Source organism: Leucopleurus acutus (genome assembly GCF_964270905.1).
Source record: "Leucopleurus acutus genome assembly, chromosome: 2".
NCBI classification, from domain to species: domain Eukaryota; kingdom Metazoa; phylum Chordata; class Mammalia; order Artiodactyla; family Delphinidae; genus Leucopleurus; species Leucopleurus acutus.
Window position 1 is genome coordinate 137,224,302 of NC_139143.1, and position 18,741 is coordinate 137,243,042.

The 18,741-nt window shown below is 37.1% G+C and overlaps 1 protein-coding gene across 8 annotated transcripts in view; it reads right to left on the reverse strand.

Annotated features, from left to right (window-relative positions):
- Window positions 1-18,741, reverse strand: part of LOC309958188 (leptin receptor) — a 101,392-nt gene that overhangs the window by 51,568 nt on the left and 31,083 nt on the right. For all 8 annotated transcript variants that reach the window (XM_082833862.1, XM_082833861.1, XM_082833865.1 and 5 more), the window contains 3 exons: window positions 18,018-18,347; window positions 15,266-15,389; window positions 114-322 (listed from right to left, as the gene is read on the reverse strand). In XM_082833862.1, the coding sequence (XP_082689988.1) occupies window positions 114-322; window positions 15,266-15,389; window positions 18,018-18,347 (663 nt within the window). The remainder of the gene's footprint in view (window positions 1-113; window positions 323-15,265; window positions 15,390-18,017; window positions 18,348-18,741) is intronic.

Below are 18,741 nucleotides of genomic sequence, written 5' to 3' on the forward strand. Positions count from 1 at the left end.
TCTTTAGAGTGTTGGTCAAAGCAAGATAAGCTAGTGAAAAATTTGGTAAGCAATCTTCAACCTGTTTGTATGACTGATGTTGATATCTATTATCTTTTTTATGCACAACTTACCAACATTAATAGGCTGAACTGACATTGGAGGTGAGTGAAAAATTACTCCACCAGATGTGATTTTCAAATACATAAGAAGGGTGTAATTGATTTTGACTGTTGGCACAGGCACATGACATTCACAACATTCATGAACACTGCAGTTGCACTGAACAATCTGAAAACTGCTTTTCTGGGGGAGCAGAGGTGACTCTTCTAATACTTCAAGCCTATATGGAAAAAGAAGAGCTAAATATTAACACAGATGTGAAAGCACTGGATATATTTAAAATGTAGGACACAATATCCAAATTGAGGGCAGCTATTCTGCACACTCAGCTTAAAGAGCATCTGGGGAAAAAAGATACATTATAACAAGGATACAAAGACAGGGGTTAAAGCAGGTTAGCTATCAGAAATAATATAAACAATGGGCTTTGCTGGCGGCGCAGTGGTTGAGAGTCTGCCTGCCGATGCAGGGGACACGGGTTTGTGCCCCGGTTCAGGAGGATCCCACATCCCGCAGAGCGGCTGGGCCCGTGAGCCATGGCCTCTGGGCCTGTGCGCCCGGAGCCTGTGCTCCGCAGCGGGAGAGGCCACAACAGTGAGAGGCCCGTGTACCGCAAAAAAAAAAAAAAAAAAAAAAAAAAAGAAATAATATAAACAAGAAGACAGTGAAGTACTGAAAGGAAAGAAAAATTGTGATCCTAAACCCTATATGCAGTAACAATATCTTGCAAAATAAACATGCAATAAAGGCTTTTTCAGACACGCCAAAATGGAAATAACTCATTATCATCAGACCTGCATTATAAAAAATGCTAAAGGAAGTCCTTCAGGCAAAAAGAAAATGATAGTAGATAGAAGTCTTGTTCCACACAAACAAATGAAATTTAACTAAAAGGGTAGATATTTATTGACTGATTAAAGCAAAAATAATAACCATGTAGTGTTGGGTTTATAACATTGGTAGAAGTAAACTGTATGACATTAGTACCAAACTTGGGGAAGGGGGAGATCTATAAGTACACAGTTGTAATGTTCTTCTACTATACACAAAGTGGTGTCATAGCAGCTAGAGGTATAATATCAGTTTGACTATAATAAGTCAAAGACCTATATTCTAAATCCTAAAGCCACCACTAAAGTCATAAAACAAGAAGTTACAGCTAATAAGCTACGATAATCAGCCATTGGAGTATGAGTGTAAAGATAGGAAAATAGATTAATGGAACAGAAGAGGGACCAGCACCTATATGTACAATCAATTTTCTACAAAGGTACAAGGAGTTCTGTGGAGAAAAAGTAATCTTTTCAATAAATTGTGCTGGAACAGCGGGATATCTACATGCTCCCCACCCCAAAAAGCAACTTTAATCCATACCCCCCACCAGACCTAAAAATTAATTCAAAATGGATCATCAATCCAAATGTCAAGTCTAAAGCTATGAATCTTTTAGAAGAAAATATGGGAAAAAATTTTTGTGGCCTTGGTTTAGATAAGAATTTCTTAGATGAAACACAAAAGCATGATCCATAAAAGAACAAATTGATATTGTTATAAAGTAGAAACTAACACACCATTGTAAAGCAATTATACTCCAATAAAGATGTTAAAAAAGAAAAAGAACAAATTGATAATTGGACTTCTATCAAGATTGAAAACTTCTGTTCTTTAAAAGACACTGTGAAAGATAAAAAATAACAAAAGACAAGTCACAGACTGAGAGAATATATTTGCCAGTCATCTCTCTAATAAAGGACTTGAATCCAGAAGATATAAAGAACTTTCATAACTCAATAATAATATTTAAAAAATCCAATTAAAAATAGGCCAAAATGTCAATAGTCACTTCTCCACAGAATACATAGAATGAAAAGAAACATGTGAAAAGAAGCCCCAAATCACTAGTTATTCAGGAAATGCAAATTAAAACCCCAATACTACTATCCACATATTAGAATGGTCAAAATTGAAAAGATTCATCATATCACATATTGAAGAGGTATGCAGGAACTGGAACTCTAATAGACTGCTGGTAGGAATGTAAAATGATACAACTTTGGAAAACAGTTTTGCAATGTCTTAAGTTGTTAAACATACACCTACTATATAATTTACATATTCCATTCCCAGGTATTCATCCAGGAGAAGTAAAAGCATATATCCTTACAGAGATATGTACACAAACAAGTACAGAGAATTGTAGCAGCTTTCTTTGTAAGAGCCAAAACCTGTAAACAACTCATTTATCAATCAATAGGTGAGCAGACAAACAAACTGTGGTATATTCATATAATGGAATGCTACTCAGCAATGAAAAGGAATGGACTGCCAGTAGATTCACACAGCATTAATGAATCTCAAAATAATCATGCCATGTGAAAGCAAGACAAAAGTTCTGTAGGAATGCATTTGTATAAAATTCTAGAAAATGCAAAGAAACCTTTGGTTACAGAAAGGGTCAGATCAGTCATTGCCTGGGGACAGTGGGGGATGGGAGGTGGGGCTGGTGATAGGGTACCACAGGTAGGAGTAGAGGGTGGGATTACAAAGGGGCAAGAAGAAATTTTGTGATTGACAATAGATTCATTTTCTTTATTATGGTGAACACTTTATGAGTGGTTTCATATATCAAAACTTATAAGTTTACACTAAATATGTACAGTTTATTTTATATTCTTGTATGTCAAAAAAGCTGTTTACAAAAAAAAGGAAATCTAGGGAAAAGTTTTTAAGCAATACTTTGCCTATCACTGTAAACCTACAAATGAATGGGTTAACTTTAAAAAATAACTGTAATTATCTTATAGGGTTACCCAACTCAAGGCATAGAGAATAACAGCCTGCAACCAAGACACAGACAGTTGTTATTTCTGATTTTTTCGTGTTTGTTTTTTTAATCTGCCTCATCCCATGGAGAGTCTAAGCCTTGGTATAAATGAGAAGTCTTTAGGGTGGAAGTTCAGGGGCTTCTGAAGTGGCAGGGGCGGGGGGTATCCATGCCTCATATTCCCTGTCTTGCTTGAGCTACCCCCATTCTGTCCATAAACACCTGCTGCCTCGTATCCAAGCCACTGCACGCTTTTTAAAGAACCTGGGGACAGGGAGAGAGTATTAATATTTAGGCATGATCACTGCCTTCAGAAAAGACCTCAGTCCTTTTGGAGGAAAAAGCTGTAAGAGATAAATATACTAACTAAAAATTCAACGTGGAGAAAGTGTTGCTTTAGAAACTGTGCTAACTAGCCTATACATGAGTATTCAGATATAAACACATGAGAGAAACGGACCCTAACCTTTCCAAACACACCCCACGAATTATTAAGTGTTTTGAATTATGATAGATTTTTCAAGTTTCCTGAGCTAGACTTTAGTATTCCTTTAGTCCCCCAAAAAAAACATCAATCAGGAAACAACATTTACAAGACATTTTAATGTGCAAAGCAATATCCTGGGCACTGTGGAAGGGATACTGTTATTGTAAGAAGCACACTAAATTAACATTGAGACCTAAATCAGGTTTTTCTGTTTGCTTATGAACCATAAGACCATAGACAAGTAAGTTCATCTTTGTGAGCCTTGGTCTCCTTAAACAGTAAAACAGAGAAAATGCCTGAACCATCTGTCTTTATTAAGTTTTTGTGAATATAAAAGACAATTACATAAAAGTTTTTTTTTTTTTTTTGCAGTACGCGGGCCTCTCACTGTTGTGGCCTCTCCCGTTGCGGAGCACAGGCTACGGACGCGCAGGCTCAGCGGCCATGGCCCACGGGCCCAGCCTCTCCGCGGCACGTGGGATCCTCCCAGACCGGGGCATGAACCTGCGTCCCCCGCATCGGCAGGCAGACTCTAAACCACTGCACCACCAGGGAAGCCCCATAAAAGTATTTTTAAAAACTTTAAAGGGCTATACACCCATGAAATTCCATTTTGAATTGGAGGTGGAATGACTTAGCACTTTCAACTTTATCTAAATCTTTAAACAAATCCAATGAAATGTTATTTTTAAAAATATCACACCATGGCTTTTATGTGTTTTTCAAATATTAAAATAAAAGCTTTTATCAGAAGAGTATGGAACAAATTAAATGAATTGTGGTTATTTATGTCAGAAATATGCTTGCAGCTTGTATTATGCTTTGACTGAAGAACTCCCAAATTTTAAGCCACAAATAGAACTGAACAGAAAACAAGACACATATATTCCAGTAATATTTTTTAAAGGATAGGAAATTCTGGTGATATTTTTCTTTTTTAAAACAAAAAGAAAAGTTAGAATTACACTGTCTTACTTTACACGGTCTCACCAATGCCATCTTTTTTCTAAATACAGTGGACATTTGTAGAATACGGCTGATTACCAATGAAATTAACTCTGTGGTTTCTCTACCACTTCACTGTTGTGTTCTATTTAATCAATCTATTTTCATTTTCTTTACAATTTAAGTATATGCAAATATATATATTCATAATAATGACTATATACAATGATTATATATTATATAGTATGTATATATACAACATATATTGTAGTATTTCATAATTTGTGTTTTTCTAAAAAAAAACAAACTCCATTCAGTAATTTCCCAAACCACTCCAACAGATAACCCCATCATGAAAGTCTAAGAATGAACTTAAACCTAGTTTTCAAATGCTCTAAACAGGGGTGAGAAACCTGCAGCCCAAGTAACACCCATTTTTAGAAGGACTTCTTACATTAACCAATGGTTTAAAACAATACAAAGAAAAGAGGAAGAATATTCCATGATTCACGTAAATTATATGAAATTCAAATTTCAGTGTCCATAAACACAGTCGTGCTCATTCATTTACATATTAATTGTGACTACAAGGTTGTGATAGAGACAGTATGGTGGGCAAAGTCTAAAATATTTACTCTCTAGACTTTTAAGAAAAAAATTTTTAATCCCAGCTATAGGCCAAAAACATTTTGTACTCCCTACAGGTGGGTATTTGATGGGCAAAAGACACAAAAATAAGGAAACCACATTAAATATATCATCAAATTTCATTATATAACATATTTGCAATGTACACGAAACACCTTGAGGATCACTAATTTAATTTTTCAAACCACCTTATTAGTTCCCTTATGAGGGAACTAATAACACCTACTTTACAAGTAAAAAACTGAGCTCAAAGAGAATGTAGACCTGGAATTCATCTTAAGTCTCATACGTCCATGTTCAGTGCTTGTTTCATCACACCCAAGCTGTCTTATCATTACAAGATAAGTTTCACTTTTACCATTGTCATTTTATTTAGGGGATTGACAAAAACTTTAATGGCCACAACTAAAGAATAATTATAATCTGAATTATGTTAATATTTCTATAAATCAGAATATTAGAGAATTACAGAATTATTTCAAATTATTTTTTCCTTGAGGAAAACATTAGATATTTCTCATATTTATGACAGCAGAAGTTTTTCCAAGTTTGTGTGAAACCTGTAATACACCAGCCTTGTTACTTGCCAAAGTCAGCATAAGAACTTCTATTACCTTCCAAAAGATTTTTTAAAGTTTTAAGTATTTATGAACATCAGGGGCTTCCCTGGTGGTGCAGTGGTTGAGAGTCCACCTGCTGATGCAGGGGACACGGGTTCATGCCCCGGTCCGGTAAGATCCCACATGCCGTGGAGCGGCTGGGCCCGTGAGCCATGGCCGCTGAGCCTGCGCGTCCGGAGCCTGTGCTCCGCAACGGGAGAGGCCACAACAGTGAGAGGCCCATGTACCGCAAAAAAAAAAAAAAGTTTTAAGTATTTATGAACATCAAATGATACTTTAAAATTTTGATAATGCTACTTTTAAACCATCAAAATTTTAAAGTAGTATAAGTTAAAATGGTGATCAAATTTTTAAAATAAGAAAGAGATACACTGGCTTAAAATAACCAAAACTTAAGAATTTCTGAAATTCTTAAAAAACGTTTATGCAGCAAAATATTTTATGCGTTGCCAACACACACACACACAAATTCAGTGTCACTATTTATTTAATTTCTCTATATGTGAGTAAACTTTACTTGCAAGTGAAAATAGTGAAAAAAATGGTCAAATAAATTTTAAATTTGGCTTCTTTGCAAATTTCACAATTTTGGCAATATTTCTACTCAAAAATTAGATATATAATTAGTACTGAAATTTCATCTTTTAGCCACAAATGGTTTATAGAAAGCACATTCTATCATCTGACCTTTGATCAAATTACTTGTTCCCCTCAAATTTTTCTATGAATATATTAATGTTTCTCTAAGCAAAGATCTATACTAAATTATTATAGGAATAACACCAAATGAGTGTTCTTGATTGTGACATAAACTGAGAGCAAAACATAGTGGGCAAACCAATAAACATGAATTGGAAAATTTAGCATTAGCTTTGTGTATAAATTAATCAAGTCACATTTTAAATCTCAGACTGGTAACCTATACAAATGTTACTCCCCAAAATCTAGTTTACCAATCCCAAGTAATTTCAAAGAACAGGTTAGTGTCCCAGACTAGTCTCATCATAAGAGATTCCTGGACCCTCCATGGAGAATTCAATAGGTCTGGGGCCAAGGAATCTGTTTTTAATAAGTGTCATAGACCAGCGGTTCTCAAAGTATGGTCCCCAAGCCAGTAACATCAGCATCATCTGGAAATTGATAGAAATGCAAGTCCTGTCCAGACCTCATGAATTAGGCCCAGGTGAGAAGTTGACTTAGATGTATTTCATCAAGGAGACAAATTTAAGAAGCATTCTGTAAAACACAAAGTACTCATCAGATGTACAATATCACCAAACAAATGGAAAATCAACAAGGATGAGAGGGAGGAAGAAAAAAGAAAGAAAATAAAAAAGGAATGCAAATGAAAACAAATAGACCTAAATGTACATCAAGTTAACAATACAACTACCTGAGGCAGAAGGGGAGGGGATATCCTAATTAACTTCAGAACACAGAATTTTAGCAAAGGCAAAATGGGTCTAAACAAACATTGCACTCTGGTTACCCAATTTGGTTTCTACGGCGGTATGGCTTAGCTATTCCAAAACTACTTTGTGTGTATTCTAGGACTGAGCAACTAGGTAATATATTGTTGGAAAGGGAAGCAAGATTTCTCACTGCTAGAAAAAGGAGTTACAAAAAAAAAAGAAAGAAAAGAAAGGCTAGGATAGATCCTGTGGTTTTGAACTAGAACAAGAGACATTAGTATTGCCAGAACAAAATCCAACATTCTTTGGGTTTTAATATGCTTTTAATATGTGTATATACAGAGAGATATAAAAATATAGACTTGTATTATATATACACATTATGTGTGTACTGTGTGTATGTATACGTATAACTATGTAGCTGAGTGGGCCTAGAAACAATACCACCCAAGTAACAGTGAGCATCTAGCCCCCCGATACCACTTTGTAAACATCATTCTCCAACAGAAAGGAATCAGGGCTCCTTGGAAAAATGGCTGATACCAGTGTCAGAGCAGGAAAAGTATAAAATCAACCTGAAACATCTTGTAGTGCTAGAAAGTAAGGAGTCCTATTTAAAAAAAAAAAAAAAGATCTAACACAGCAAAAGGACACAGAGGCCAGTTTACATAAGCACACACTGCCAAATATGGGACAGTGTGAGCAATAAAATAAATAATGATATTAACTAAATATAGCTCACAAAATAAAATAATAATCCATGAGTCCATCTTGATAGGAAGGAAGAAAGGAAGGAAGGGAGGGAGGGAGCGAGGGAGGAGGAAAAAAGGAGGGGGAAGGAAAGAAAAAAGGTAAGAGAGAAAGAATGGAAAGTGTACTTCTCACAAAGCCTAGCACTGTGGCCTGCACACACTGTTTCTTAATTAAATAACACTATGCCTAAAATGTCCCAATTAACATTGAGCACGTTTGTTTACAAATAATGCATCTTTCTTCTCTAAAAATTTCAGTTGTTCTTTTTTATATTGTCAATTTCTCTCCTCATTATGTTCATGTTTTCCTTTATATCCTTGAGCATGTGGAGCATGCTAAAACTAACTGTCTGCTAATTCTATTATCTCTGCCATTTCTGGGTCTGCTTCTATTGCCTATTTTTTCTTTTGGGGTTATATTTTCCTCTTCCTTCATATATGTACCATTTTTTACTGGATGCCAGACATTGTGAATATTACAATTGAGTGTTGGATTATGTTGTTTTGCCTTAAAGAATGTTGGATTTTGTTCTGGCAATCAGCTAAGTTACTTGGGTGACTTAAGTGTGAACCTTTTAAGCTTCTTTTAAGCTTTTTTGGGGGGAGTATAGAATAGCCTTGACTCTAGGGCTAATCTGGCCCCACTTTTAAAGTGTGGCTATTATGGGGTTTCTACTGAATGTCAGTGATATTCAACAAGGTCTCTCCAAGTCTCCCTGTTGGAAACTTTCATTATTCCTGGCCCTGTGTGACCTCTGGGAATTGCTTAGATTACAGCTCCTGGTAGTTGTTCTCTTCCTAGAAGTTTTCTTGCCCAAGATCATAGACAGATGGGTATTCAGCCAAAGAATCAAGGGGACCCCAGTGCTAACTCCTGTGTACCTCCCTGCTTCAGGTACCCTGCCCTATGAATCAAGCCCCCTTTTACCCTCTGAACTCTTCTCTCTGTCTCCTCAATTCAGCAATATTGCTGGGCTCTGCTTGAGTTCCCCAGCCTTGTGCCATGTCCTGGAAATTGCCTCCAGCCCGGAAAACCTGAGTAAAATAGAACTTACTTTGTTTCCTCCTCTCAGGAATCACGTTCTGTTCTGCCTTTGTCCAATATCTGAAAATAGATGTTTTCTACTTTTATCAACTTTTCTAGTTGTTTATGACAGAAGAGTAATCCTAGAACTTATTATTCCCTCGTGGCCAGAAGTCACTTTTGCTGACTTTTTATATTAACTTCTGAAGATATGTATTCACATAGTTCAAAACTTGGTTTTCTTTAAAGGGAGTAGTGAAATGGGGTGATGACTTGATGGAAATGTGTGATCAAGGAAATCTATGTTTTAAGTGGGAGTTACTGCAGCATGTGTATCGGCTGAGAGGAAAACTTGATGATGCAGGAGAGAGAGGGGATAATTGCCAGAACAAAGTCCTTGAGTGACAACAGGGGATGGGACTCAAAACACAGAAGAAAGGGTTCATTTTATATTGGAACCCAGAGAATTCATCAGCAACTAAAGAAAACAAGGAAACTGCATAGGCACTGACATGAGCAGGCTGGTAGATTTTGGTGAGAAAAGCAAAAACTTGAACTCGCCCCCTCCACCTCCTGCTTTCCCAGTGAAAATCAAAAACAAGGTCATCAGCAGGTCTCTCTGGCTCTCTCTAAGGGAAACCAGCTGCCATGTTGTAAGATGCTCTATGGAGAATACACAGGACAAAGAACTGAAGAAGGCCTCCAGTCACAGCCTGGGAGGAACTAAGGCTTTCTGTCTAGTGGCCCATGAGGAATTTGGAAGCCTAGGGAGTGAGCTTGGAAACAGATCCTCATGAAGTTGAACCTTGAAATAACTGCACTCCTACCTGACATCTGCAATGCAACCTTGTGAAAGACCTTAAGGCAGATGTCCCAGCTAAGCTGCACCTAGATTCCTGACCCACAGAAACTGTGAAATGATGAATAACTGTTGTTTTAAGCCACTAAATTTTGGGTAATTTATCATATGGCATAGATAGCCAAGGAAGATATTGGTACCTGGAAGTGGGATGCTGCCATAACAAATACCTAAAATTGTGGGTGTGGCTTTGGAGCTAGGTGATGGACACAGGCTGGAAGTATTTGAAGAGGCATGATGGAGAAAGCCTAAAACACCTTGAACAGACTGTTAGTAGAAATCTACAGTTTGAGGACACTGCCAGCGAGGACACAAAAAGAAGTGAGGAACATGATATTGGAAACTGGAAGAAAGGGAATCTTTCTTACATAGTGGTCGAAAGCTAAGTAACACATCGGCAGTTCTGTGGACAGTGTAGAATGTGCCTACTGATCTGGTGATCTATCAGGAAATCTCCAAACAAGTGCTGAAAATGCCTCTTGGTTCCTTACTGTTTCAAGAGGAGAGATATTCATTGACAAAAGGGCTGTTAAACAAAGGAACTAGGACTTGAAAGTTGTAAAATTCCCAGCCTCTCCAGATGGCTAAGGATGTTTGAAATGGCTTCTAAGCAAAGAGAAGAGCTTATTTCTAAGAGACCTGTGGGCTTTTATCTAATGGAGTGAACCCCAGTAAGATTCCCAGGAGGCTGTGCGATCTTGTGAAAGAATTACAGTAGCAGAGACACTGCTAGCTTAGACTGAAGGAGTACAAAATGAAACAAAGCCACTGGATTCCCAAAATTGTGCCAACCGGAAGCATGCTGAGAAAACTACTCAGCTGCAGAGATGTGTAACTTCATTAAAAAAATGGAAGGCGAATCAGAGGGCAGAACCAAGGGCCCAGAGGGCAGAGCCAAGGGGCATGGAGATTTACTCCTGAGGCTGAGGTGACAGAGGGACTAGGCCTGACATGACGGGTAGGGGGAGAGATGGTCAAAGAGTGGGATCCTTGAAACTGAGATCAGAGAAAGAGCAAGCTTATCAGCTAATGACAAGATCCATGAGAATGGGTAAGCTAGGTTGGATGAAAAAGAGAAGAGTAAAAGTAAAGCTTTCAAGAAATTGAAGATCATCCAGATTGATGCTGAAATCACCAAGAATGCTGACAAGAGTTACAGTGAAGAGACAAAGTAAACTAGGTATTAGCAGTTACAAAAGTCCAAACTCCCTGGACAACCCTTGCTTATTCATCCACCTTGATTTCTCATCATTCCCCAGCTTCCCAACCACAGAACTTTTCAAGTCCTCAAATGTCTATATGTGACTGTGTTCCTTTGCAAATGCTCTTCACTCTCTCTGGCTCATTCTTCTCTGCCCCCTTATAATCTAGGCAGATACTTCTAGCATATGTTTCTCAAAGTCCCCATATTTATTACATCACAGCATTTTCAAACTTTATTATGTTCTTTGTCTTTACTGTCAGCTCCAAGAAGGCAAGGGTTGAGTCTGAGCTGTTTAACACTGTTCCCTACACTCAGTTCAGTGTCTGATGTACACATAGGCACCTCACAAAGGAAGAAGAGGATTTCCTTCCTAGGTCTAAGAGAAAATTCAAAAATAACACATTTGTACGGTATCTCTCCTTCAGTTTCTCGGACAAACATTAATATCTGACCTTAAACAATGCTTTCCCTTAAGGGACATATTTATAGGGCTTTAAGTCCCTTATAAACATTAGGTTTTAGTTCCTTTTAAATACATACTTATTTACACATGGAAGCATTTGAAAGACTTCTCTCATGAATTCTCTAATGTCTTGGGGAGGTAATTTTGATGAAAACTTGTCTATAGTAACCATCCTTATGGATTTCCTCTTCCACAGAGGTTTCATTTGTTATATGGGCCAGCTCTTCCTCCTGATCTGAAGTCTTATTTAAATTTTTGGAGATATATTGCCCAAAGATGCACACAAAAATAGAATTCAAGGTGGAAATAGTATGTGACAATTGGTAAAACTAACCAAATCATACAATGGAGAGAACAATTAAAGTGGCAAGAAAAAAAGAAAAGAAAATGCTTCTCAAATTGCATGCAATTAGGTTTTCCTGTATTAATATTTTTCAGAAACCTGAGTTCAAATAAAAGCAGGTCAAAAGAATCTACTAAATTCATCATATGAGCAAGTTGAAAAATCTATTTAGTTTATCATAATTTTCTCATTTTTCTGGGTCTTACCATTTAGATGAACAGACCAATGACTACTTAGCTGACTGAAGTTCAAATTCGCAGCTGTAGCTAACTTACTATGCAATTTTGTAATGTTCTGACATATTCATATATAATATCTTTTTCAGAAAATGCAGACCTCAGACATAACTATGGCCTATACATTATAAAAATTATAAAATATAAATCCTTACACATAGTCACAGAGCTTTAAAACTGAGCACATTACCCTAGCCCACTGATAATATTTGAAATTCTCTTGAATAGGCACCTAGTGAGATTTTAATCATCACCCAAAGTATTCAGGTCATCACAAAAATGTACTACATTGCAAAGGAATTCTTTTCTCTGAGCTAAAATCTGTCTTGGTTAATAAAGCTGGAAACTTTCTGCCCAGACGTCAAATATATCCTCATCCACCACAGTGCTTCCTTTCTTCTCTCAATACGTTTTAAGACCAACACTTCATCTGTGCTCTTTTTCTGGAACTTGCCTATTGAACCATTCACTCTCTGTCATGTATCTTCAATGGGTCCCCGTCTACCACATCTTCAATTTTTCTCTCCCTGCTGGGTCATTTTCTATAGACTAGAAACGAGCTCATTCTTTCCCATCCTTTACATGTTCACCTTTGGCTGTGCATTTGCCCATTACTCCTCTACCTTCTCACTTTACTACTTCAGCAGGCTTCTTGGGCCTCTAGAGATTTATAGCCCAGTCATTCTGTTGTGGACATTTATCCACCTGGCTGCCCAGCATCTGCCTGGGAAATCTACTCTTCTGTTAGGCTGAAATACTAGCAGCTACGGCACACTCTCACCAATCGGATACTCCCATTCAAGACACTGGCCCTAATGAGAATTGCACTCATTAAAGCAGCAGGGGCTAGCAGGGGCTTCTAGATTCTTCTAGTGACCAGCATTAGAGGTGGAAATCATCACAGAGACACTCAATGACCAGATGTGACAGCAGGGGCACCCTATCTGGGCTACTCCTGTGGGGTGACTTTAAGAATTAGTCCAGGGAATTTCCTGGAGGTCCAATGGTTAGGACTCAGCACTTTCACTGCTGGAGGCCCGGGTTCAATCCCTTGGTGGGGAACTAAGATTCCACAAGCCTTGCAGCGAGGCCAAAAAAAAAAATTAGTCCAGCAGTCTAACATAAGTTATAAATATTAACTACAGTCTGATAATCAGTACATAATGAGGATGGTAGCAGCTATGCAAAATTTGTCTTATTTACCTTTACACCAGAAATTTTCAAATTTTAGTTCCATCAGATTCATCTAAAGGGCTTGATAAAATACAGATTGATGGGCCTCACCCCCAAAGTTTCTGATTCTAGTTCTGGGACAGAGTTATCAAATTTAAATTTCTAAAATATTTCCAGGTGATGTTGATATGCTTCTCAATGCTACCTGCCCACATATTTTTGTTATTAGCTCTTACTCATTCCTGAAGTTTCAACTTAGCTATCTCCTTCCTTGGGAAACCTTCACTCCTCTTGCCACCAGTGCTCTAGACATCCCCACATAAGGCTCTCACACCAGTCTTGTGCTCCCACACCTTCATGTGCCTACCAAGTGCACATCAGTAACCACTAAAACTGAAGCCCTATTTTGATACATATTTGTACATATCTGTCCCAACCACTAGCCTGTGAGTGGCTCAAGAGCAGAGATCATAACTATTCTTTTTTAAAAAAAATATAAGACGGGCTTCCCTGGTGGCGCAGCAGTTGAAAGTCCGCCTGCCGATGCAGAGGACACGGGTTCGGCCCCGGTCTGGGAAGATCCCACATGCCACAGAGCGGCTGGGCCCATGGGCCATGGCCGCTGAGCCTGTGCGTCCGGAGCCTGTGCTCCGCAACGGGAGAGGCCACAACAGTGAGAGGCCTGCGTACCGAAAAATAAATAAATAAATAAACAAAAATAATTTAAAAAATATATATAAGACAAAATATATTTTTAAAACTAAAGGCAAGATACAAAACAAAGAAGAATGTTGTATAAAGGTTAATGGGAAAATACATCAAGAAGATGTAACAACTAAGAACATAGATCCACCCAACAATATAGTCTAAAAATACATAGAACAACATACGGCAAAACAGTGAGAATAAATACATAAATCAACCATTGCAGTTATTTTAAAAAGTTGATGTAAAATACACAACTAGTGGGGCTTCCCTGGTGGCGCAGTGGTTGAGAATCTGCCTGCCAATGCAGGGGACACGGGTTCGAGCCCTGGTCTGGGAGGATCCCACATACTGCGGAGCAACTGGGCCTGTGAGCCACAATTACTGAGCCTGCGCATCTGGAGCCTATGCTCCGCAACAAGAGAGGCAGCGACAGTGAGAGGTCCGCGCACCGCGATGAAGAGTGGCCCCTGCTCGCCACAACTAGAGAAAGTCCTTGCACAGAAACGAAGACCCAACACAGCCAAAAATAAATAAATAAATTGATTAAAAAATACACATTTAGTAAAGTCTATGAATACATCTTTTTCTTGACATCTTTGTTTCTTTAAAATTATTTTACTGTGGTAAAATATACATAACATAACATTTACCATTTTAAGTGTACAGTTCATGATATTAAGTACATTCACATTGTTGGGTAACAATCCCTACCATTCAACTTCAGAACTTTTTTCATCTCCCCAAACTGAAACTCTGAACCCATTTAAACAAGAACTCCTCATTACCCCTCCCCTAGTTCCTGGTAGCCATCATTCTACTTTCTGTCTCTATTCATCTTTATATGGACAGTTTCTAGCACACTGCCCCTTAATTATATGACCTCAATAACTGCAGAACTGAGGGAGGTGAGTGACATTCTTCTTAAGCATCAGATAAAAGAACAAATGAGAATGAATTTTAAAGAGTTAAAATTCAAATAGAAATGGTATGTATTATCACTGGAATTATTAGAAAACTTGAATGACATATTAGCTGTTAGAATCGTAAGTGTATGGCTGTTTGAAACCACCATCATGGCTCTCTACCTAGCACAAATAAATAAAAAGCACTTACATTTGAAGATAATAAAAAGATCAAATATGAGAGAAAAATCCACCAGAAAAATAAATATAAACTATTTCCCCTTCTCCACTCAAATATCTAACACTACTGAATTGAGTTCACGCTTCTTTGAGAATATATGCCCATCCATATCTGCAATGCTTTGCTACCTGAACCAACATGAGGAGAAAAGAAGAAACCTAATGGAGAAGAAGGTTGTATAAAAAGTACAGAAATGTACATTGATATAAAAGGAAATGAGAGATAGAAGAGCTTTCATAATCTACTTCCGCATATGGAAACTCTTGCATTTCAAAAAAACTTGTGTCATGGAAATGTCCAAATTGATTTATTTGGTACTTACAGAAGATATAAAAGATGGACCTTAAGGTCATAATTCTTGAAAGGACTCTTAAATAATGACTCCATATAACAGATGAATAATTTCAAGTCCTCTTTCATCCAGCACTGTATGTTCCAGTTTGCACCTGAATTAAAAATAAACTAAATGAAACCCGAGAAAAACATTCTGAAAAACTCAGTGAAAGAGAAGAGCTAAATTAAATTTACCAGTGTTCTGATACAACTTTCACTGTCCATTCTGAAAGAAAAAGAACAGGCTCTAACTGATCGTGTGTGTTTGCCCATTTAGTCCCTTTGGCCTTCAGTTTCCTTTTTCACAAAGTAAGATAATTAAATTCAAATATTGCTTCTCAAACATTTTTAAAATCCTGAACCACTTAAGTAGGACAGAAGACCCCAAAACTCACCTAGCTCAGTTCATCCTCACTTTCCAAGAGACGAGAGACCATGAAATATCAAGGTACAAGCACATTTGGGGCAGTATTTAAGTGTCTGCTTTAGCAATAAAGCATGGTGATTCACATTGGAACTAAGAAGTACATCTTAAATTTTTTTTTTTTTTTTTTTTCGGTACCCGGGCCTCTCACTGTTGTGGCCTCTCCCATTGCGGAGCACAGGCTCCAGACGCGCAGGCTCAGCAGCCATGGCTCACGGGCCCAGCCACTCCACGGCATGTGGAATCTTCCCGGACCGGGGCACGAACCCGTGTCCCCTGCATCGGCAGGCGGACTCTCAACCACTGCGCCACCAGGGAAGCCCTTAAATTCTTGTTATTGTAATATTATAGACCCCACATACAACTTATATGAGTATATTTCACTGTACACTGAAAAACTCACCTGACAATGATAAACTATTAGTGGTTTGTAATTTAGAGAGCAAGAACAGCAATAGTTGAAAATCATGACTAACTTAAGACAACACTAATACTTATCTTTAAGCACCACTAACATATTTCCCCATTTGAAGGATTTCTAGCTAGTAGGGACTTTGCATAGGTTGAGCCCTATGAAGTAAACAGCCCATATGGCAGAATATTAAATGGAAATCCTGAATAACCACCACTTAACCTAGTAATTTTAGTTACAAAAACTTAAACTCATTCAAAAATAATGAATTATTAGCCTTTATATATATACGTAAAATTATATATATACGTAAAATTATATATACGTAAAATTACGTAAAATTAAATTACGTAAAATTAAATACGTAAAATTATATATATTATTATTATATATATATATAAATTATATATATATATTATATATATTATATATATATACGTAAAATTAAATACGTAAAATTATATATATACGTAAAATTATATATATACGTAAAATTATATATACGTAAAATTAAATACGTAAAATTATATATATATACGTAAAATTATATATATACGTAAAATTAAAATCTGCATCAAAATCATTGATAATTGAAAAAAGTGCTAACATTTTTTGATCATTTTACAGCTCATCACAGGGACCCTAACATTTTAAGTTCATTCTTAATATATTTAATAATCATTGGAATGGCTAAGTTAAGTTCCCTTACAAATTAAAGAACTGTGTCATTTAAAATTAACTTAAATGCTTATAGAGTCAGTTGGAGACACTGGGAGTTATTATTTCTAACTTGTTTTAAAACTCTGATTTTAGGGACTTCCCTGGTGGCGCAGTGGTTGAGAGCCCGCCTACCGATGCAGGGGACACGTGTTCGTGCCCCGGTCCGGGAGGATCCCACATGCCGCGGAGCGGCTGGGCCCATGAGCCATGGCCGCTGGGCCTGCGCGTCCGGAGCCTGTGCTCCGCAGCAGGAGGGGCCACAACAGTGAGAGGCCCGCGTACCGCAAAAAACAAAACAAACAAAAAACAACTCTGATTTTATTGCACAGTTATGCTTTATCCTTACTCCTAACCTGATTTCAATAAACTGAGTGTTTCTTCCATCTAATCAGTGGTGCTTTGGCCCTCCAAGGGACATCCGGCAAAGTCTAGAGATATGTTTTGATTGTCACAACTGGGGAGTGAGTGTTAACAGACATTAAGTGGGCAGAAGGCGGGGATGCTTCGAACATCCCACAATGCACAGAACAGTCCCCCATAACCAAGAATTATCTGGCCCACAACGTCAATAATTTTGAGGTTGAGAAATTCTGACTAACCCTACATAGGAGTGTTACATTATGTACGTCTTTATTTTCATACTGTAGGTCTCTACAATGTTAAGTCAATTGTCTCTGCTCTATTTAGCTTTTCCAGAGGCTTGGAGATAATTTTGTTGTTTAGATTTCCACATGCAGAATTATTAACAACATGAGCTACATTTAGTATGCATTGTACTTAAACAACAAAAAAAACCTTGATTTGGTTTTTTTGACCTCTCCTTGGTTACGGAGAGATTCCTTGCTTGCTTTAACTAGCTCAACAGTATTATCTGCCATTTGATATTTTATCTACTTAACAAAAATAAGTTGTACTTTTTCTATTTTAAAGCCAATTTAGAAGACTACAAGAAATGTATGTTAAGGTTAAAAAGTTCCCTCATTACATTTTTATTTTATTTTTAGGGGATAGAAAATAATTGGGGACTTATTAGTTTGGTCCTAATTTTATTACTAATATAAAATAATAATGTATGCTCAGAATCACATCCATAAGACATCTATTTCACACAGGTTTCAGAGAACAGAACCATTTTGTTCAATACAGTTAAGTAAGAGGTGATGTTTGGAACATTAAAATACTTACCTATTTGTTGAAAAACTAAAGAATTTACTGTTGAAACAAATGCCTTCCCTTCAATGTTGTCTGCATGTACAGAGCAGTTTTTATCTTCCTCGCTCCAAAAGCAACAGTGGAAAGTTGTTCTGGATGATAAGTTAGATAAGTAGGTACCACTTGAATTAAGTTTAGTTTCAACAAGTGCCTCATAATGTCCACTCAAATTTGAAGTGTTCTTTGAGATTCCAGCAGGCAAGAGGAAGTCATATGTTGTATTTCGTGGCATGCAAGACAACTTAAATTTCCAGGGAGTAATTGGATATGCCAAGTTAAATGCAGTTATCACATAAATAAATTCTGTTAGGACATTTAAAAGACACACAGAAAAGCAATTAATCATTTTGACTAGACATAAATAGGAAGTATCTAAGATTAAGCCATGTAGTGCTCAATAGTAATTACTTAACTTTCTAAGTGCTCAATCGGTGCCTAATGCATAGCTCTGTGCTTCCACTGAACAAAGTGTTACACTTAAGAGGGTGCATTTATTTATAGAGGTAACTTCACTCCTTAGCACCCCTTTTTTGGAAATTCACAATTCATTTTCCTCATTAATCTAACATCTCATAATTATATTTTAATGATAGGAAATTATAGCTAAATATTCCAATTTCCTTTTCTAAAAAATAAATTATTCTAATGAACTTTCAGCATAAATGGTAAGTATCTGGATGTGCAATTATATAAGCAA